Source organism: Ovis canadensis, chromosome 8 (genome assembly GCF_042477335.2).
Source record: "Ovis canadensis isolate MfBH-ARS-UI-01 breed Bighorn chromosome 8, ARS-UI_OviCan_v2, whole genome shotgun sequence".
Lineage (NCBI taxonomy): Eukaryota > Metazoa > Chordata > Mammalia > Artiodactyla > Bovidae > Ovis > Ovis canadensis.
Genome location: NC_091252.1, coordinates 12,159,247 through 12,181,395, shown reverse-complemented (window position 1 = coordinate 12,181,395; position 22,149 = coordinate 12,159,247). Strand labels below are relative to the sequence as shown.

At 38.4% G+C, this 22,149-nt stretch overlaps 1 protein-coding gene across 5 annotated transcripts in view; it reads left to right on the top strand.

Moving 5' to 3' along the window:
- Window positions 1–22,149, top strand: part of COL12A1 (collagen type XII alpha 1 chain) — a 122,030-nt gene that overhangs the window by 77,713 nt on the left and 22,168 nt on the right. For all 5 annotated transcript variants that reach the window (XM_069598943.1, XM_069598941.1, XM_069598940.1 and 2 more), the window contains 15 exons: window positions 67–186; window positions 1,264–1,410; window positions 3,142–3,258; window positions 3,405–3,551; window positions 4,042–4,116; window positions 5,924–6,063; window positions 7,716–7,839; window positions 8,005–8,148; window positions 9,612–9,776; window positions 11,072–11,110; window positions 11,207–11,345; window positions 13,907–14,049; window positions 14,350–14,459; window positions 19,677–19,826; window positions 21,723–21,800. In XM_069598943.1, coding sequence (XP_069455044.1) covers window positions 67–186; window positions 1,264–1,410; window positions 3,142–3,258; window positions 3,405–3,551; window positions 4,042–4,116; window positions 5,924–6,063; window positions 7,716–7,839; window positions 8,005–8,148; window positions 9,612–9,776; window positions 11,072–11,110; window positions 11,207–11,345; window positions 13,907–14,049; window positions 14,350–14,459; window positions 19,677–19,826; window positions 21,723–21,800 — 1,838 coding nt within the window. The remainder of the gene's footprint in view (window positions 1–66; window positions 187–1,263; window positions 1,411–3,141; window positions 3,259–3,404; window positions 3,552–4,041; window positions 4,117–5,923; window positions 6,064–7,715; window positions 7,840–8,004; window positions 8,149–9,611; window positions 9,777–11,071; window positions 11,111–11,206; window positions 11,346–13,906; window positions 14,050–14,349; window positions 14,460–19,676; window positions 19,827–21,722; window positions 21,801–22,149) is intronic.

Genomic DNA, 22,149 nt, shown 5'->3' with positions numbered 1-22,149 from the left:
CTTAATGTTTGTTAGTCCTTGTTTGTCAATAAAAGGTCAGTAATGTGTGTCAATATTTGTTTTCAGTGGGATTACTTCCTCCTCAGAACATACACATCTCTGATGAATGGTATACCAGATTCAGGGTGTCCTGGGATCCTTCACCCTCTCCTGTTCTTGGATATAAAATTGTGTATAAGCCAGTGGGTAAGGAAATACCTTTGCTATCTTAGAAATGCATTAGAGGGTTATTTGTTTATGAGGGTGTTTTTAATTGCATACTCCATGATTAGATCCTCCTGGTAGTTCAGTTATCACATCAAGTTCTCTCCTACCAAAGGTAACATTTCTGGAAATAGTATTTAAGCCAGTGGTTTAAAGTATCATTGTTACTATGGGTTTAGATGTTACTCCCATTAATTTGCATGACTAAGATATCTGATCTGGTTCATAAAATTCCACAAATTGAAATTGTGTTCAGACAACCTATATGTTATTATGCTTGTGAAATAATGGGTGCTTAATTAATATAAACTGTATTTCTGTATTTTTCCCATTCTGTCAAGGTATTATTCCATTTGGGGCATGTGCATTTTAGTTTATTCACAACAGGCTTGCTTTTCAACTTCCCACTGACACTTTCAACTAAATGGATGTCCTCTCTATTAAATTATTTGCCATCTTTGTTTCCATGTTCTATCTATATGTTTAGTAAAATGGAAGAAATATACTCTTTGTGCTAAATTTGCTGAGGTATCTTCCATGTACCCAGGAAGGGTGTGAACCAGAAAAAGGAAAAGGAGAGAAGGCAAGTGTCAGGATATGTGAGCTGTGCAAGAAACAAAGAGAGAACTTCAAAGTGGAGGAATGGGATGCAAGACAGATGTTTTAAAATCATCTCTACAACAGAAAAATGTTAATTGAGTACCTAGTGTGTACAGAGTACTACGCTGGCAAAATGAGACTTCAGAGAAGAAGCTTGAGAGTCTAGAGTAGTTGGCTGTGTGATGATTTAGTCTTTAAAGGAACATTAGTTGCACACATGCTGCATTCATTAGCACACATGCTAGGTATTGTGCAACACTTTGAGAGTAACTAGAAAAGGATTGTGTCTGCCTACAGTTTTGTATTCACCACATAAAGTAGCATGTATTACAGGGAGCAAGTGCATAAGGGCTATGAAATCAATAGTGTTCATACTATCGTTTAAGTCATTTGATTTTAAGAAAAAATTGAGACTAGGGATAACATATTTCTCTGTATTTTTTGTGATTGTAATAAAAGGTTCCAATGAGCCCATGGAAGTCTTTGTTGGAGAAGTGACGTCATACACATTACACAATCTCAACCCCAGCACCACCTATGACGTGAATGTCTATGCTCAGTATGATTCTGGACTCAGTGTTCCTCTGACAGACCAAGGCACTACACGTGAGTCACGTAGCTTTCTGTGGTTGTAAGAAAAAGTGTAGTATAAATGATCAGGCCAGTCTGTTTTAATTTTCTTTCTTAACATATGCATGTTTCCTCAGCATTGAGTAGGTAACACTTTTGTGTCCAGCTAAACAAATACTTAGGCCATATAATCAAAATTACAAAAAGTGTGTGTTGAGATATGTTTATTTCATATAAAATACATTTAAAAATTTGAAAGATAAAAATTTTGGAATTATCATTTCATCCATGAATAATATGTAAGATCACAGAGTTGAGAACTATGTGGTTTTTCCTGACATTTGATGTTAAACGCGGACTTCCCAGTTGGTTCAGTGGTAAAGAATTCACCTGGCAAGGCAGGAGATGGAAGAGACGCAGTTCAGTCCCTGGGTTGGGAAGATCCCCTGGAGTAGGAAAAGGCAATGCATTCCAGTATCGTTGCTTGGAAAATTCCATGGACAGAGGAGCCTGGTGGACTATAGCCCATGTGGTCACAAAGTCACGACTGAGTGACTGAGTAAACACACGCACAGTTGAAAGTTTTCATGTAAATGTCATGGTTACTGATTCAGCCCACAGATAGATTTTGTTATCATCAAATGCTTCAGTGACTATTAAAGAACTTAGCAGATAGAATTTCAGAAAAAATTCTCGTTATTTTTCATGAGATCTTGGACATTCATTGTGTTGAGAGGGGCTACAGACAGACCTCGTTTTATTGCACTTGGCTTTATTGCACTTTGCAGATGCTGCATTTTCTATAAATTGAAGTTTTGTGGCAACCTGGCATGGAGCAAGTCTACTGGTGCCATTTTTCCATCAGCATTTGCTCACTTCATGTCTCTGTGTCACATTTGGTAGTTCTTGAAATATTTCAACCTTTTTCATTATTATTATGTTTGTTATGGTGATCTGAGATCAGTGGTCTTTGGTGTTACTATTGCAAAAAGATTACAATTAGCTGAAGGCTCAGATGATGGTTAACATTTTTAGCAATCAAGTATTTTTAGTGAAGGTATGAACATTACTTTTTTTTTTTGTTTGAACATTACTTTATTTATACAAAAAGCTGCTGCTGCTGTTGCTGAGTCGCTTCAGTTGTGTCTGACTCTGCACAACCCCATAGACGGCAGCCCACCAGGCTCCCCTGTCCCTGGGATTCTCCAGGCAAGAACACTGGAGTGCGTTGCCATTTCCTTCTCCAATGCGTGAAAGTGAAAAGTGAAAGTGAAGTCGCTCAGTCGTGTCCAACTCAGTGACCCCATAGACTGCAGCCTACCAGCCTCCTCCCTCCATGAGATTTTCCAGGCAAGAGTACTGGAGTGGGTGGCCATTGCCTTCTCCATACAAAAAGCTACTTCACACTTAATATACTATGGTATAGTGTAAACATAACTTTTGTATGCTCTGGAAAGTCAAAATATTCATGTCACTTGTTTATTGAACCAATATTTGCTTTATTCTGGTGGTCTGGAACTGATGTGGAATTTGCTTCTCTTGAAAATCAGTGATAAAAAGGGAGATCCATTTTGACTGTACCATATTCTCATGTTTGTTTCATGTATATTTCTTAATAAGGAAACAGTGTGAACAATGTAAGACTTTAGGCATTACATTTTTCAGCCACAATGAAAGTTTAAAAAATGTGCTAGGATTAAAAGTTTGCTTTTTGTCTTTGTTTAGGAAGTAAGTCTATTTCTTCCTGCCTTTTTTTTTTTTCTTTAGTGTATTTGAATGTGACGGATCTGAAAACTTACCAAGTCGGGTGGGATACATTCTGTGTCAGATGGTTGGCTCACCGAGCAGCCACTTCCTACAGACTAAAACTAAGCCCTGCAGATGGTACGTGTGCAAAAAAAATACCTGGAGCACATAGTAGTCACATTTTAAACTTTAGTAAAGATGTTATTTTGCTTACTGAAAAAAAAAAGATGCATCAACATGCCTTTAAATATAACTATTGACAATGCTGGCATTGTCCTAACCAGGAACCAGAGGACAGGAAATCACAGTGCGTGGATCAGAAACCAGTCACTGCTTCACTGACCTGTCACCAGAAACTGATTATGGAGTCACTGTCTTTGTGCAGACACCAAACCTTGAGGGACCAGGTGTCTCGGTCAAAGAACGTACTAGTAAGTGCTTGAGTAATCTGGGGAGTCTCCGTAAGGCTTCAGAATAGGATGCTCTGGGTGTGGGAGGCTGAAGTGACTCCTGCGTGACCACTTCTCCTTGCGAACAGCAAGAGTGAGGTGATGGCAGGTCCTTGAGGTGGGGTCTGGGGTCGGCTTTATCTGCAGCAACCCTGTGTTGCCCCTGTTAGGCTTGGTGTAATAAGGAAAAAGACCTCAAAGAGGGAGCTGGCTCTAGCAGACCGTGAGAGGGTGAATATGTGTTGCGTTAGTGACCTTTGCCCATTCTCCCTCTGATTCTGGGCTTCAGTTCCTGCTGCAGTCAATACTGAGTGTCTGCCAATGGTACCAAATTTGGATGAAATAGAATTCCCAGCATCAGTGCCAGGGAGACTTAATTTGTTGTCGAGGGCTTAAATGGCTCTTAGATTTATTTTCTGTGATATGAAATATGCACTTGTTGTGGTTTTCTAATTATTGTTTTAAATACTAGCCCTAAAACCAACAGAAGCCCCGACAGAGCCACCCACAGCCCCCCCTCCTCCTACAGTTCCGCCAGCCCGGGAAGGTAAGTGATACTATCAGTCGATGCGTTCAGCTGGTGGGGGCTGAGCTCCTTCTTGCTTATGTACCTCATTTACAGCTGACATAGGACATTTCTGATTTATTATTCCTGCCGAAGCGTTCTTAGATCAAAGGCAGAAATTACCAGTCATTCGCTCTTCCCCTGCTCCAGACACGTTTTAGTGTGACTAAAATCAATCACAAACCACTGCAGCTCTTCAGTGAAACTCTGTTTCCTCAAGACGAACGTCTAGTGATGCCTTATATAACCCATAGTCACATGGTGGGCATTTCTTTCTTCTGCCTGTTGGCATCAACAAACACTGGGAACCTTTGGGGCTAAATCTGCACTGTAACTCCTGTGGCCTTTGACTTTGGAATTCCTGGCTTCTCACTTGAGAGGCCCTGGATTACACAAAGCTGAAAAACTTCCATTCACCAAAGCGGGAGACATAATTGTCACTTGCAGAGAACTGGTAAAAAGACATATACTGAGTATTCCTACTGGTCTCTGTAATTTGGGGCAATGCTCAGCATTTCATCAAATTAAGTTTCAGGTGATAGAGGTTGAGATGGTTGGATGAGTCACGGACATGAGTTTGAGCAAGCTCCAGTAGGTACTGAGGGACAGGAAAGCTGGCGTGCTGCAGTCCGTGGGGTTGCAGAATCGGACACGACTAAGCGACTGAATAACAAATTAACTACTGGTTTATTCTTTTCCTACGTTCTGTTTCCAGCATTTAACTGAAAGCATTTCAGACTTTAAAGTTTTTTTTTTTTTTTTTTTAATCTTGGAAGACTTAGAAGGCTATGATTTTATCTTAGCCTTTTTGATATGATTTTATCAAGTCTATTAAAGAAGTAAAATTAAAAGTGTAATATTATAGGATAAAATAGTAATGAGTTTCTTTAAATTAAACTTTTGAAAAGAATTCAGTGAATAATTTTGGCTTTAAGACATGCACGCTAGGGTCTTAATAGACGTTACATTTTATTTTAGAGCAGTTAAATTTTAGAGCAGTTTTAGGTTCACATCAAATTTGAACTGAAAGTACATGTAGGTCCCAGACATGCCCTGCCTCCTCCCATCCAAACCTCCCCCAACTCTCAACATCACCCTGCTGCCAGAGTGGGATGTTAGTTACATCCTGTGAACCTATATTGGCACATCATTATCATCCAACGTCCATATTTACTTTAGGATTCATTCTTGGTGTTAAATATTCTGTGCATTAAGTTTTTGTCACTAAAATGCTGTTAAATTCTTATTTTTGGAATTTTTTTAAGCCTTCAAGTCTGAAGATTTAAAGATGTTTATTTTATTCCTCCCCTTTCCTCCTTCCATACAATTCTAGTGGCTTAATTTAAAATTTAAAAGACACCTTATCTACATGCATGATTATGTATAGAATCTCCAAACCCACTGATGACTCAAGTTCTGTGAATAATTGTTTTTAATTTGATTTCCTCCACATTTATTGTTTGAAGCTTCTTGAAGAATTCTATATGGAGGGAGCATGTGTTTGCAGAGTGAATGTGAGCAGGTGGTGTAATTCCAGAGCAGAGATTGAGAGCACCTCTCAAACTTTGCTGTGCACTCGAATTATCTGGCACTTTGTTACCGCTGATTCTGATTCAAGAAGTCTGGGGTGGGGCCCAGGACTCCATTCCTATCAAGTTTCCACGTGATGCTGTTGCTGCTGGAACCACAGAAGAGTAGAGGGTGTTAGACTACATTTCTCAGTTTTGTAACTTCACTTGAATGAAAGAATTTATGAGACTTTGGGCTTCTTTTGTGTTTTCTCCCCCAGTGTGCAAAGGGGCCAAAGCAGATATTGTATTCCTGACCGATGCTTCCTGGAGTATTGGGGATGATAATTTTAACAAAGTTGTAAAATTCATTTTCAATACCGTGGGAGGCTTTGATGAAATCAGTCCTGCTGGAATTCAGGTGGGTGTCATTTCAAAGGTTATTCATCTGTAATGTCTTGCCATTTCCTCCAGAAGTCTTAAGTACAAAGACTTTTCAGTAAGAACTCCATTTTTACTTTATTTTCTATTTTCTTTACACATATACTTTTGGGAAGGGCTTGGGTGTAAATGATAAAATGAATAGAAAAAATAAGTATTCCTCTAGGTATTCTTTTGGCTAGATGATGTTCTTGTCGAAGATCTGAGGGAATTCTAACTTTAACTTGCTGCTTAAAACTTCTGACAAGGATCCATTTTCACAAAAGACCACTTTGTATTCTGGAAGTTAAATGCATTGTAACTGTCCTACCCTGTTATCTCAGAAGATCCAGGGATGATTAGTGATTGGTGGGGTGTAGAACCCTGTTGTCCCCTCTGCCATGACACTCAGGGCCAGTGGCTCTGTTACTTATAATTCAGATTCTGCAACCTTGAAGACCTACTTCAATTCCACCCTTACTGGAGAAGTTTCCTGGATAGTTTTAGGCATTCCAGACTCCTGAAGGGTTCTGTTTGTATTGCTCCTGTGGCCCATACCACTTTATATTGTCATTATTTGTGTGTTTCTCTTCTGTCTAAATCATTGACTCCTAAAGGCAAGAGACTGTATTGTTTTATTTTTTTTTCTTGAATTTTGTTCTTTCCTTCCACATTTCTCTTGGTGAGTTTTCTTCTTTATTTTGGCTGTTTGTACTTCTTCATTGTGACATCTTAGAGATGTTATGAAAATAAGAGCTTTTGACATAAACCACAAATAATTCTGCAAACAAATCATGTCTTCTTTTATGGAATAATGTTTTATGGAATATATTAAATTTCAAATCCCCAAATAATCCTGTGGATGTTATTCCAACCCAAGATGAGTAAAATGTCAGGCTAGTTATGTCCTTAATTTAATGTGTCAGCAACTAAGCCATTTTAAAAATCCTTTTAGAAATTAATATTTCTGATAAAATATAAGAATAAAAAAGCTACCATATTTTATTAGCTTCCATGTGCCAGCTACTTAGTATATATGATTCTTCTTCCTTAAAATGACTGTAGAAAGTAAGTATAATTATTTCCATTTTGCTGATAAAGAAACGAAGACCCAGAAATGTTGGGAATTTGCCCAATGTCATAAAGCTATTAATCGGCAGAGTTTTGATCCCATTGATCCTGTGTATAAAGCCTATAATCTTTCTACTAAATCGCACTGCCACTGAGTTTGTGATGAGTGATGATTATTGTCACACATGTGCCATTTTTATGTTACCATGAAGAATAGACGTAGTCAGCAGAAATGAGAAACAATTGCTTAGCCAACATTTGAGCTCAAGATGGTATGTTCTCATTTTTAATCCTGGAACCTCACTGCTCTCTAGCTTCACGCATCCCTTCTTACATCCTGGACAATAAATACGGTGCATGTACTGTATCAGTTATCAATTACTGATACTTTCACGAAGATCAGAAATTCGAGAATTGAGTGAGACAATGGTAGTCAGTGTTATATTAGCTATAAAGTGTTTATAATATTTCATCAGGTCTAATACACTTCTCTTTCCCATTCTACAACTAGAGGAGTCATTTGAAAATTGAAACATAAAAAGAGCGGATTTACCCTCACCACCAAACTACCTTCCTCTTCAGGTCTCATTTGTGCAGTACAGTGACGAGGTCAAGTCTGAGTTTAAGCTGAACACATACAACGACAAGGCCCTGGCCCTGGGGGCCCTCCAGAACATTCGGTACAGAGGAGGAAATACAAGAACAGGTACCGTTCATCAACATGTACTTAGACTTTCACTCTCCAAAGCCTTTGGAGTGATGGGCTGAGTATAACTCTAACATTCAAATTCTTATCCATTGGGTGTGACTAAGGGCATTTGGATAGTTTTCACTGATAAAACACGAGCATATTCCATGCCACATTCTACAGGCAAGGCTCTGACCTTTATCAAGGAGAAGGTGTTGACCTGGGAGAGCGGCATGAGGAAGAATGTCCCCAAGGTGCTGGTTGTGGTCACGGATGGTCGGTCGCAGGATGAGGTCAAGAAGGCGGCTTTGGTCATCCAGCAGTCAGGTAAACACAGGCATACATTTGATGCCCAGGGATTGCCCTCATTTATTTTACAGTTTCAAACATCCAGAAACGCTTGCAAAAGACCAAAATTATGGATTTTACTTTATTGTTTCTCTTTGAGTCTATTCTCCTCCACACCCTTCTAATGTTAGTTTACATTTAATCATGGAACAGTTGGATAATTGCTCAGCAACGACATGGTGTATTCTTTGTTTAAGACATGTGTGCCTCATGGTCTGTCCCCCGTAGTGGTTGGAATGCTACAGACAGCAGTGATGGGATGATCCTCACCAGGCTTCCTGCTGTAGCAGAAGTAAATCTTGATGCTGGTTCAACCCACTCTAAGGAGAGACATAGGTTTAGCATGACCTGGTAGACTCATGCCCCAAACAGATTGCTGGAAGGTTTACTGCAAAGGAGCGGAGAGGCATCTGGGGAGACGTCACTGGTGTAGATCCTGGCAATCAAACATTCTGAAAGCCTGTAGCAAGGATGTTACACTGCCCTTCAAATTAGTTATGTCAGATGATTAGAGATGAAACTAGATCTTTACAATACCTGCATTAACAACCTCACTCCTTCAGGCAGGGTCCAAGGTGGACATATTTTAGAAAGAATGCTATGCATGATTTACGGTGGTCTAAATTGTAAAGTACTTCATTATATGGAGTTTGTCATCTGCACATGTATGGGTCTTTGGCTAAAAGTCTGAGTCATGATTAGTACTAAGTCATACTGTCTTCTCACAATAGAGATCACTCTTTGCACTGATGTTTTTATAAGTTATTTCCATTGTGGTTAGGCACTTTGAACAGATTTCTTCATGTGTTGGGCTCCTCGCTGATTTAGCTTTGGGGTTATGAATGATTGCTCCTCAAGTTATCTTGTTTCTAGCTAATTATGTAACCAGTTCTTTATATAGCCTATTTTTTCTGCTGTCGAATTAAACTTTTGGAGTGAAAACTTTGTTTATTTGTGTTAGCCTAAATAAATGAAAGTTTATTGCCAGCGGGAGTTGTAGATTTCATTTTGAAAGTGGTCAAAGTGCTGACCTTGAGTCTGAGTTTATTGAGTAAATTAGTTTCAGGAATTCAGTTGAAAATGGGCCTATTGGTTTCTGAGTCAGATCGGCTTAAAATGCTAATGTTGCCTAAGATATCTGCAGAATTAATGGGTATTTTAGGATGTGTGGAAGAAAATGAGTGCCACATTAAACCATTTTGTTATTAAAATGTTCACCTTTTAATTGTTAAGATTTTATTTTAGGAAATTCAATTAACCGAACTTTATAAGCCAAAAAATAGGAAAAAAGTATAAATTAAGGAGACTTTATGTCAATTGAAAGAACTTGATGCATAAGCTGAGAAAGTTTGGCATCATTTCTGATGAGATCTTATTTTGAATTGTTTAGACAATAAAAGATGGACAAACGTTTGTGTAATTCTATAAACATTGCTCTGCAGGGTTCAGTGTCTTTGTAGTTGGTGTGGCTGATGTCGACTACAATGAACTTGCCAACATAGCTAGCAAACCAAGCGAACGGCACGTGTTCATTGTGGATGACTTTGAATCTTTTGAGAAGATAGAGGACAACCTCATCACATTTGTGTGTGAAACTGCCACTTCAAGTAAGTCATGGTCCATATGGATCCGTACTCTCACTTGTTTTGAAAAATGACTATTGAGTAGACCATTCCTTATCCTAACCAAGATCAAGTCTGTGCATAAATAGATCCTGGGAAACCACTTGAGAACCTGATGAATCACTGTTCCTATTGAGATCATGCTAACTGTGAGCTTGTCAGAGGTCCATTTTTAGTCTTGAAGATGCAATATTCCTTGTATGGAAATAAAATGTTTGTATATATCCTTTTCCCACCATCTCAATGCCTGTGACATTTGAGAAAATGAATCTTCAACTTAGAAATGCATTTATAGAAGCATTTCTGTGAGGTGAAGGTTTTCCCTGTTAGTAATCAATTGGTATTTGTTCTGTCAACATCTGTGCTTCAAGAGAGCCAGGAAAAAACAGCCTTATGCGCGTGTGCCCCGTAGAAATGCATTCGGTTCTCATTTGTTTCTTTGGGTATATTCATGGTATACCGAGACCTCCAGTTGAACTTTTAAGATGCAGTGAAGGACAAAAGATTTTAATCCATTTGTCCTCCTCCCCATTCATGAACTCTGATTTTTGGAGTATTAGATTAAGGAAATAGTTGAATGGCTTATCTAAACCCCTAATCCCAGGCAGAGCTGTGCTTTTTAAGTGTTGTTTTTTCCCCTATTAAACAGTATATTAGAATCTCCGGACTCTGGTTAGAGGCAGCGGAAGTAAACAAATGTTAATGGCTCATTGTGAAAATTAACACTGAAGCTCAGAATGGAGCTGCACTACTGGAATGAGCAGCGAGCAGCGGCTGCTCCATCCATTGCAGGGAGTCTTGCATGCAGCCTTCCCTGTTCCAGCTCTGGGCCCCAGGTTGAGACCCCCTGCACACCTGCCCCTGGACGGTTCAGTGATGAGCACGAGCCTCCAGTGTTTGGCCAAGAAGAGGATTGGCTGGCAGCAAATTCCTCCTGCCCTTGCACAAATTTAAAGTTCCCTGGGCGAAAAGTTCTTTAATCCATTGAAAAAAATATATAAATTTCCCCCTTTAATTAATTCTGTCTTACCATTCTTAAGAACGTTGTAACATTCCAGGTGGACTGGAGACTGTCCAGAAAACATGGTTACACTGCTCAATAGTATAATTTCTCCTACAAGTTGAAAATCTACACAAAACCAGTTAGAAAAAGTTCGATTGTTATGGTCTACAAATGAATGAACAGTTTTGTGACTTGCTGTACTTATGCAGGTGCTTTCTGCGCATGTGTAACTTTAGTATTCCTTGGTGAATTGTACTTAAACAACGCTGTGTTGCAGGTTGCCCTCTCATTTATTTGGATGGCTACACCTCACCAGGTAAGCGTTCATACTCTTGGGCTAATTTATTTCAGGATTTAAGCAATAAGATAATTCAGATAACTTCATTTCAATATTTTCTGTTCTGATGTGAAGGTTTTAAGATGCTTGAAGCATACAATCTGACAGAAAAGAATTTTGCTTCCGTGCAAGGAGTCTCCCTGGAGTCAGGCTCTTTCCCCAGCTACTCATCTTACAGGCTTCAGAAGAATGCCTTTGTGAACCAGCCTACAGTGTGAGTCTGACAACAGGAGGGTCTCTTTCTTACCATGGGCCAGAGGGTTTTGTGAGGTTGTTAGAATCTTTGCTGACTTCTTAGCACTCTGGTATTTTAGAATTGTTGGAAAAGTCTTATGGATAACCTGATTTGGTTTCCTTAAGTACAGTTGGGTTGTGTGTGGTTGTGTGTGTATGTGTGTGTGTGTGTGATGTGTATGTTCAGTTGCTCAGTTGTGTCCAACTCTTTGCGACCCCCATGGACTGTAGCCCCCTAGGCTCCTCTGTCCTTGGCATTCTCCTGGCATGAATACTGGAGTGGATTCTTCCTCCAGGGGATTTTCCTGACCCAAGGATTGAACCCGTGTCTCCTGCATTGCAGACAGATTCTTTACCACTGAGCCATCAGGGAAACCCCACAGCTGAGTTAAGGGTCTCTTATCAGGTCACATGGGAGACTAGTACTCAAGCCTGCTACTCTGAGAATCTCATTCTGTATCTGCCACGTGATGGATTACTAAGTCCTTTTGAATTTAAGGCTAAGACTGTAGGTATGCTTCTTCTAAGGGAGATTATTTAAGCAGGGAGGCACTTTCTCCTCTTGAACATTTCTCCGTGGGTCCAGAAGGGCAGGATGGAATCAGTGCAGAATGGGAACAGGCATTCTTCCTAGAGTTTCTGACTCCAGAAGATGAAAGCCTGCAGCAGTCTGTCTCTGATCTGTGATCTGACAGGCGGCAGTTAGTTTTTATTGGCTGGTGCTCCGGGGACCTGTTGGGCAGCTCTAGATGTTGTTATTTAACTTGATGAAAGTTTGTACCTGGTTCTGATAACCAAAATATGTGTTTGGCACCTTCTGGAGGGGAAAGAACACCAAGAAATAAAGTTTTCAGACACTTAGGACAGGGTCAGATGATGATGCCTGAAATTTGAAATGCTCTGGGAAAGCTGACGGAAAATTCAGACTAAAACCAAGGCTAATTTCTTGTAAGGAAGCACAGTTGTATTGTTGTAGTGTGACCACACTGTGAGTTCCTAACTCTTTTATGGTTAACCACACTAGTTTGCAGTTTTAGGTTTTGCGGTGAACTGAAATACCCAGTGTTTAACTCTGTCACCTCAAGCTATGATTCCTACATTTTCACATAATACAGCCCACTGTCCTCTTAAGATTCAGATCTTGTGGCTGAAAGAGGCATAAAATGCAGTTAAATACTTCTTTATTTTTTCATAATCATTCATTAACTGAAAAAGGAGAAAAATGGGCTAAATGACTGATGACTTTATATGGAGACGATATTATTTTTAATGTGGAATATTGAGAAGATTCCATGGACAGAGGAGCCTGGCGGCCTATAGTCCATGGGTTGGCAAAGAGTTAGATATGACTGAGCAACTCTCACTTCACTTCACTTCATCATGAAGATGGCTTTTGAACATGCAGAAGACATTGTGTCAGCTTGCCCAGAACATATGCTTTAAGAAGGAGGGCATTACAGAGTGTGGAGCAGAGGTCCCTCCTTGTACAGATGGGAGAAGAATCTAAAAAAGAGAGGCTCTATGTATTTGTATAACTGATTCACTTTGCTGTACAGCAGAAGCAAATGCAACATTGCAAATCAAGTTTATGCCAATAAAAGCCCAAACAAACAAACAAACATAGGACAGTGTTCTATTCCAGAAGTGCTGGCACTGTGGCACACTGAGGCTCAAAACCCCAAGAGCCATTCTGTGCCCTTGGTCAAATCTGTGGAGCAGTTGCTTTTCTGTCCGTGGGCCGATTATCAAGGCCCTTTTCCTATCTTTACGAAGAAAGTGTTTTTAAATGGTCTCAGGCGAAAATCCATTGATTCTGTTTCAGAGGTTCCCTTAGAACAATGATTGACTCAAGTCTAGAAGGACACATGGGTCCACATTTTATGTTCGATAGCCTTAGAGCCAAGAAACTTGAATCATCATATCCGTTTATCAACACTAAACATTTGCACATGTATGTGGCCGTCACATGTATTATTGGTTTTGTTTCTGGGAACGTGTGACCTTCTGGAGCTTATTTGATTTATTTGATTTTAAGGGAGGACTTTAGAAGTATATAGAGAGGGAGAAATTGAAACCTTGAGCCATCTTACTTATGATCTCATATCCCTGATGTTGGAAATTGAATATATTTAGTGAGATTTATGTACTTTAAATTACATCCATAGATACAATGTTTATCACTCTAAAATCATGATATAGTTTTATAATCATCTATGTATCTAGAAAAAATGATTTATTAACTGTAGGATGAAAGACCATTTGGCAGTTTCCCAGACTTTTTGACTTTATCAGATTATAAATCAACTATTACTGCTTACATAATGGGTCTTTAGTGTTTGCTATTTTGAGGTCTCATCCTTAAATTTTTCCCCTTTTAATAATGTATTATTAAAAAGACTATAATAATATAATTGGATTATTATAAATGGCTTCTAATACTAGTCATGAAAAGATTCTAGTCCAAAAATATTAAATATCATCTATTTCTGATGAGAAATCCTTACTAAATAGTTAATTAATTAATTTTGCTTTATCCAACAGAGAACTACATCCCAATGGACTCCCGCCTTCATATACCATTATATTACTATTCAGACTCCTCCCAGAAACTCCCAGCGACCCTTTTGCAATTTGGCAGATCGCAGACAGAGACTATAAACCACAAGTTGGGGTGATTGCAGATCGTAAGGATTTTTATCTTCTCTTAGGGCCCATGCATGCATATTTTTGATTATGTTTTTCCTTCTCTTTAAGAACCTTCTGGATGTATATATATATATACATATACATATACATATCTATTTCCTTGATTATGCTTTTATGTTTAAAGTTTTTTAAAAATATGTCAGTAAATACTTGAATTACATTTTATCTTAACTGAATTATTAATTTTTTAGAGATCTCTTCAACAAGAATTAATTGTTAATACTTCAGTATAGAATCTCCATGCATTTGATTTAATAACAATTATGTGTTGATTACAGCTTCTAGCAAGACATTATCATTCTTTAACAAGGATACAAGAGGTGAGGTGCAGACTGTTACATTTGACACAGATGAAGTGAAGGCATTATTTTATGGAAGTTTTCATAAGGTAAAAACGTAAGACTATCTGGTTATTTATAAAAGAAGTATGTGGACTTAAAACTTAAACTAATTTATTATTTATTAAAATGTATGCTAAACTGGTGGAAACATAGCTATGTCTTTTAAAAACAGTATCTTTGATTTCAGAGGATTTGATTAATTTTCAAAGAAGAAAATTTAAAATGATATTTCCACTAATCTATTAATGAGATTAACTACTGTTGATATTTCAATATATATTCAATGCAAATGTCTTTTTAGAATATGAGTTGTATAGTATATACAACATTGTACGCCCATTTTTCTACCTTTTATTTTGAACCTTTATGTAATTTTGTTTCAAAAGCTTAATTTTTGTGGATTGTATTTAGTTGATATTATTTTTTCTTTTATAGAGCATAGTAACCTGCTTCTGCTTGCTCATTTATTGAAGTTACAAACATGTCAGTCCAAAAGTTATCACTATCTACCAACATAATTAAGATAACTGTTTATGAGATTAACTTCTGCATGAACATATTTGCAACTTCTCTGAAACATTTTATTAAAACTTCTAAGATAAATTCTTAGGGGACTATCTATTCTTGATGATCTTAATTTTTTAATTTTAAGATCCAAGGGTAATACAGACTTGCTGTCAGACAGTTAATTGACAGATAAGAGCACTGACATTGGCAGAATCGGAAGTGAACAGTCTTGGTTATGAGTGGACTTTTTAATGGAATTTTTGCATCAATTGGATCAAATGAACAGGAGGAAGACTATTTGCTGCGCAAGCTTTAAAATTTCCCCAGTACGAGGCTCAGAAAGTTAGTCCCCATATGAAGGAAACAAATATTTCCAATTCAATCTGATTTCTCAAGTGAAAATTGAAGAAATTCCCTATAAATAGGTAGATGGAGCTGAATTTCTTGCTGATTTTCTTCCTAAGAATCTTGGTTTCTTCCCAGAATGTTTTCTTATTTATGAATCAGATTCTTGGTGAAGACAGCAAGGGACTCGCCTCATGGGATTTGCAGAGGCCTCAGGGTACACATTGCTGTTGCTTAGTCACTCAGTCGTGTCCAACTCTGTGGGGAGCCCACAGACTGTAGCCTGCCAGGCTCTTCTGTCTGTGGAATTTTCCAGGCAAGAACACTGGAGTGGACTGCCATTTCCTTCTCCAGGGGAGCTTCCTGACACGGATTGAACCCGTGTCTCCTGCATTGGCAGGTGGATTCTTTACCACTGAGCCACCCGGGAAGCCCAATGAGCACAATAGTGATAAGCCCCCCTCCTCCCAAACAAAACAAAACAATACAAACAAACCAACCAATGGTGGAGAAACAGAGATCTCTGAGTATAAAGCATATTTGCTCAACAAGTTACAGACTTTACTGGTAAAGTGCAGGGAAATAAATGCCTTATTGGGAAAGAAGATTCTAGTTTGACAAATTTTTACTAGCTTCAATTGCTTCTTGTCCAATAATAGATGCTGAATCTGGCGAAGTTCTTATGAACTTTTTTTGGATCATTGATTTGCCTATTAAACTTACATTTGAGTAACTTGCTAAAGAGGACTATTTTATTTTTCTTCCATACCCACTGAAGATATTGGAAACTCAGCCTGCTATTAACCACTTGACAATCATTTAGGAAATATTATTATTTTTTTAAACTTTTTATTTTGTACTGGGGTATAGCTGATTAACAATGTTGTGATAATTTCAGGTGAACAGAAAACTGACTCAGCCATACGTATACATATATCCATTCTCCCCCAAACTCTTCCCCCTGTCTAGGCTAGGAACTATTATTTTTTAATTTCCAACTTTCATTGAATGTTTCATTTTACTTGACAACAATAAGGCAGTATTTTTGAAGAGATCTATAGTGATAGTCATTAATTACTACATATCAAGAGAATTGTTTTTTGACCCTCCCCGTCTTAATTTGCCTTTATAGAGAGGTATTTGTGTTCTTAGGTTTTATGTAATGCCTCGTCTCTCTTTTTCTCATAAACTCTTTTCTTTTCAAATTCTCTGCCTTCTTTTTTCATAGCGTCTTTCTATTTTTTTAGTTCCTCCTCCACTTTTTCATTATGCTTTCTTCCCCCTCCTTCCTTCCTCTACCCCATTCTGATAACCTACTCTCATTTATCGCATCCATTCAAGTACCAAGTTCAGTCTCTATTGGATACTGATCCAAGGACTTGGAACACCCTTCTTTCATTTCCCACGTAATTTGGGAACTGAAGTTCTTCAGTCCTTGAGATAAGAACAAGTAGTTCTCTGAGAGAAGCAGCAAATTAGTGAAAATAACATGCAGGAGGCTCTTGGGAGAGAGGGGATAGACTAAAAGAGCTTATGTGGGGAAGGGCAACTGCTGCTTCTGGAGGATTCTCTTGAAAAATTCTATGTCTTCATCTTATTGTAACAGATGATGTAGATTCGAGTGAGAAAATTGTAATAAGACAAAAAGGTAGAATAGATGAAAAATAAGGGATGGCAGACCTTGGGAAGGATGATGAGTTGACAAGAGTGCTCCTGCTTTGTTCTACTGGTCTGTGACCAACACGCTTCCCAGTTGGGAAATAGTCCCTAATTACTTGGGACACTGGTGCCCAGATGAAGAGCCAATCTGAAATGTAATTATGCATGTGTTTAAAATGCAATAAACCACACTGGAGAGATCATAGCAAAATATATTTTTAGCATGTGTTTCTTTTTGGCTCACATTGAGTGACAAGTATATTTGGAATAATTTTGTTTCAAAATTTCAAAGCTTTGATTTTGAAATGGTTTTTCTGGATACTATGATTTTTCAAATAGCTTTTGAATGTTAGCCTCTGAGATTGTTCATATAAGATCTGATAAATAAGTTTCAATTCTTCAGTTCAGTTCAGTTCAGTTCAGTCGCTCAGTCGTGTCCGACTTTTGGTGACCCCATGAATTGCAGCATGCCAGGACTCCCTGTCCATCACCGACTCTCGGAGTTCACTCAGACTCATGTCCATCGAGTCCGTGATGCCATCCAGCCATCTCATCCTCTGTCAACCTCTTCTCCTCCTGCCCCCAATCCCTCCCAGCATCAGAGTCTTTTCCAATGAGTCAACTCTTCACATGAGGTGGCCAAAGTACTGGAGTTTCAGCTTTAGCATCATTCCCTCCAAAGAAATCCCAGTTCTTACTAGATAATAATAAATACCTTGGGAATGTCTATATGGTATTCATCTTGAATTCAATATTAGATGATTGCCCTGGGGTATTTAAAAATTATTTTTAGTAAGTCATATATCGCTTTTAAATAAAAGCAATATGTAATTCATAGTGCTTATAGAAGCACTAAATTAATGTTTTGGTGGTGATTCTATGTGGAAAAAATATCTACTGTTAAAAAAAAAATCTCTGGAGACTGTCCTTATGCTTATTTACTCTAAAGCATTTAATGGAATTTCTGTTCCTTAACTTGGAGCCAAACTTTTTAAAGTAATCATCATGAGCTTACTTGGGTATTTGGGCTGTGATAAGTAGAAACTATGGGCATAACTATAAAGCCAAAGATTGCCTGCAGCCATTCTTTACATTATTGAAATATAGATGTTTTATTATTTATCTGTACTAATAGATTTCTTAAGATTCTGAATATCTTCAATATCCAACAACAATAAATCAACATAACTTTGTTTTCTTATGAGGAAATTGAATCTTGAATTTGATTTCCAGAGCTGATTCTTTACAACAGATATGACCTAGCTCTTTCCTGTGTTAGGTGTCTACATGGTGTATAAGATCTTTTTGGCAAGGACTGTTGTTGTTGTTCAGTTGCCCAGTCATGTCTGACTCTTTGCAACCCGATGGACTGCAGCGTGCCCGGCCTCCCTGTCCCTTTATCATCTCCTGAAGTTTCCCAAGTTCATGTCCATCGCATTGGTGATGCCATCCAGCCATCTCATCTGATGCCCTCTTCTCCTTCTGCCCTCAATCTTTCTCAGCATCAGGGACTTTTCCAATGATTTGGCAGGGATTCTGGACTAAGAAATTAAAAACTGGATTTAGCAAAATCACTGGAAGACATTGGAAGCTCCTTTGTTATAAGTATAACAATTTATTAATGATTTATTAAGTTATAATAGTTCACTTTCTATAATTTATTTTTAATAGTTATTATAAAATATTGACTATGTTCCCCACTTTGTATAGTATATATTTGTAGCTTATTTTATGCAAACTGCTATGTACCTCTTAATCCCCTACCGTTTTGCCCCCCTGCCCTGCCACAGGTAACCACAAGTTTGTTCTCTGTATCTGTCAGTCTTTTTTTTTTTTTTGAAAAGCTCTCTATAGTTTAAAGAGTCATCTCATCTACTATATTATCTCTGGCCATCTCAGGAAGAATACATAGTGGGGAAAATAAGAAATTATACTGATGTATAATAGCGGGAGGAAACTGAGACTCAGAGAGGTTAAGTAGTTCATTTAATTTGATGTTGTTAAATTAAATGGCATTGACACTGCAGCCTGGTTCTTGAATTTTCAGTCCAAGGTTCTTGATTTGGGATGAGAATAGCTTTCAGTTCAGTCGCTCAGTTGTGTCTGACTCTTTGTGACTCCATGGATTGCAGCATGCTAGGCCTCCCTGTCCATCACCAGCTCCCAGAGTTTATTTAAACTTATGTCCATTAGTGATGCCATCCAACCATCTCATCCTCTGTCATCCCCTTCTCCTTCCACCTTCAGTCTTTCCCAGAATCAGGGTCTTTTCAAATGAGTCAGTTCTTCACATCAGGTGGCCAAAGTCTTGGAGTTTTAGCTTCAGCATCAGTCCTTCCAATGAATATTCAGGACTGATTTCCTATAGGATGGACTGGTTGGATCTCCTTGCAGTCCAAGGGACTTGCAAGAATCTTCTCCAACTTCTCAGTTCAAAAGCATCAATTCTTCGGTGCTCAGCTCTCTTTATTGTCCAACTCTCATATCCATACATGACTACTGGAAAAACCATAGCCATGACTAGACGGACCTTTGTTGGCAAAGTAATGCTTTTTAATAAGCTTTGCTAAAAAGCTCTGCTTTTTAATAAGCTGTCTAGGTTGGTCATAGCTATTCTTCCAAGGAGCATACATCTTTTAATTTCATAAATAGGTTTAAGTACACATTTTTTTAACGTGTGATCTGGTATATGTAGAAGTCAGCCATATGGTTCTGGGTAGAAATTTTGTAATGGAAACGAATGATCTTTTTAGGTTCATATCGTAGTGACCCCGAAAAGTGTTAAGATTTACATCGACTGCTATGAGATTGTAGAGAAGGATATCAAGGAAGCTGGAAATATCACCACTGATGGTTATGAAATTCTTGGAAAACTGCTTAAAGGGGAGAGGAAGTCAGCCACAGTAAGTAACACAGTTTTATTTTTCTTGGTACCTTGTACGAAGATAGAGATGACATTTTTCAAAGTAATTGGTACTTTTTCTTTTCCCTTGATGATGTTTTTAATTGTTTTATATCTTGGTTAGATTGAAACACTGGAAGTTACACTGAGGTAATACGCTACTGACAAAACATGATAATGTGCTTTACTGCTAGAAGCAAATTAAGATGTCAGGGCACCAGAGAACATCATGTAGTTGACTTGAAACTGAATCAAACTGGAGAGCACAGCACAAGTGGTTGCCAGGAGAATCAGTGAAATGTAAACGAATTCATTTTTTTGCTCTTCAAAAGTAGGGACTGTTGACACAGCTTTGTGCATTCAGGACATTTTGCATTTGTGGACTCTGGCAGTGACCGTCACAGAGCTATGCTCCCTCACAGAGGGGTCAGGCCAGCCGCCTCACAACTGTCATTGGCTTAAGTTGGAGGCGGGGGCTTGGCAACCCTTTTACAATGCTGTTTAGTAATAAACTGTTAAAACTTGAGGTTTTCACTGCACCAGGCTAAGTTCATAATAAATGTTGATTAATAATAACATTGTTCTGAAAGCAAGACTACTATTTTTGGCTTCTATTGTTTTTTAAGATAATTTTACTTGTTTATTTCTGGCTGTGCTTGGTCCTCATTGCTATTAGGCTTCTCCCTTGTTGTGACAAGTGGGGGCTACTCGCTGCTTGTGGCGTCTGGCTTCTCATCGCCGCGGCTCCTCTTGCGGTAGAGCACGGGCTCTGGGGCATGTGCTGCTCTAGTTGCATCACGTGGGCTCAGAGACTGTGACTCCCAGGCTCTCGAGCACAGGCTCGATAGTTGCGGTGAGTGGGGTTAGTTGCTACCTGGAATGTGGGATCTTCCCAGATCAGGGATTGAACCTGCGTCTCCTGCATTGGCAGATGGATTCTTTACTGCTGAGCCACTAGAGAAGCCCTTCTATTATGTTTTAAAATTGCTTTTACTGAGCTTAGCTTTCTTTCATGGACAGAATTTTCTTCTCTATTCAGAAATGAAAATTTTAACCCTCAATGTAGAACCTGAACTTGCAAACACTCTTAGCTTTCACCATGTAAAGTTGAAGTTAAGTTGCTCAGTCGTGTCCAACTCTTTGTGACCTCATGGACTGTAGCCTACCAGGCTCCTCCAGGTTGCAGGCAGATGCTTTACCCTCAGAGCCACGAGGGAAGAACTAGTTAGTACAAATAATATAATTGCAATTAAAATCATTTATTGAATATTGGGTTTAATATTTAAATAGAATAAGTTTATAAAAGAAAGAATGACTATATCTAAGTGACCTTTTCTTTTTTGTCCAAAGAATTCTGTTTTTTAAGTGTAGAAAGATAGAAAGTATATGTAGATTGAAATAGTTAAGCTGAAGGTAAACATAAAATTATTAGTTAGCCCCTAGGTAAGAATTTATAAGAAGCAGAGCATCAATTTAAGAATAAGTGAGGAATCTTTTAAAATGTTACTTTTTTTTTTTAAACAGAGGTAGACTCTTAAAAGTTGATTTAAATGTGTGTAGTCTTCAAATTAAAATTCTGAATTAAATGCACTCATCACTTTTAAGGATATAAAGAAATCAATGTTCTCTTAAAAAAAAAAAAACCTCAATGAGACACTTCATTTTAGCCAAGGAAATGAATCAGAAGTGGGATTATCAGATATGCATTTTGCTTTACTGTCCCTTTCTCTGAGGCATAGGTTTTTTTTGTTCTTAGGAGGTAAGGATCACATGGCTTTCATTGCCTGGACCCTCTAGAGAGTCTGCGTGAGAAGTTAGCAGAGGTTAAAATGTGGAAATGTTAATATGAAATGTTTTTCACGCATCTTTAGCTCATGTTACTGTTGCTTGTTTACAGTTCCAAATCCAGAATTTTGATATTGTCTGCAGTCCGGTGTGGACCAGTAGAGACAGATGCTGTGATATTCCCTCCAGAGTAAGTGAAACAGAATGGAATTTTGTCATGGTTTTATGAGTCTTCGAGGAATAAGAGATGTGGATGAGGATGGCCTGGAGAGGAAGTAGCCCTCAGCAGCTGCATGTTCAGGATGGAGCCAGGGACACACATGGTGTGCATGCTCATTAACGACCACAGCTCAGGCTGGGGACCCCCCCCCCCAAAAAAGCCAAGAATGTAGCGGACCGCATCTGGAAATTCTCCCTAACAGCCAAAGTGGTTAGGCATAGTCAGAAAAGTCCTGCTCATTTAATCAGCATGTCTGATAAACCCATTTACTGCAGAGTCCTCCTATTGCTTGTAAAATGCCAGCATTTTACAATAAATG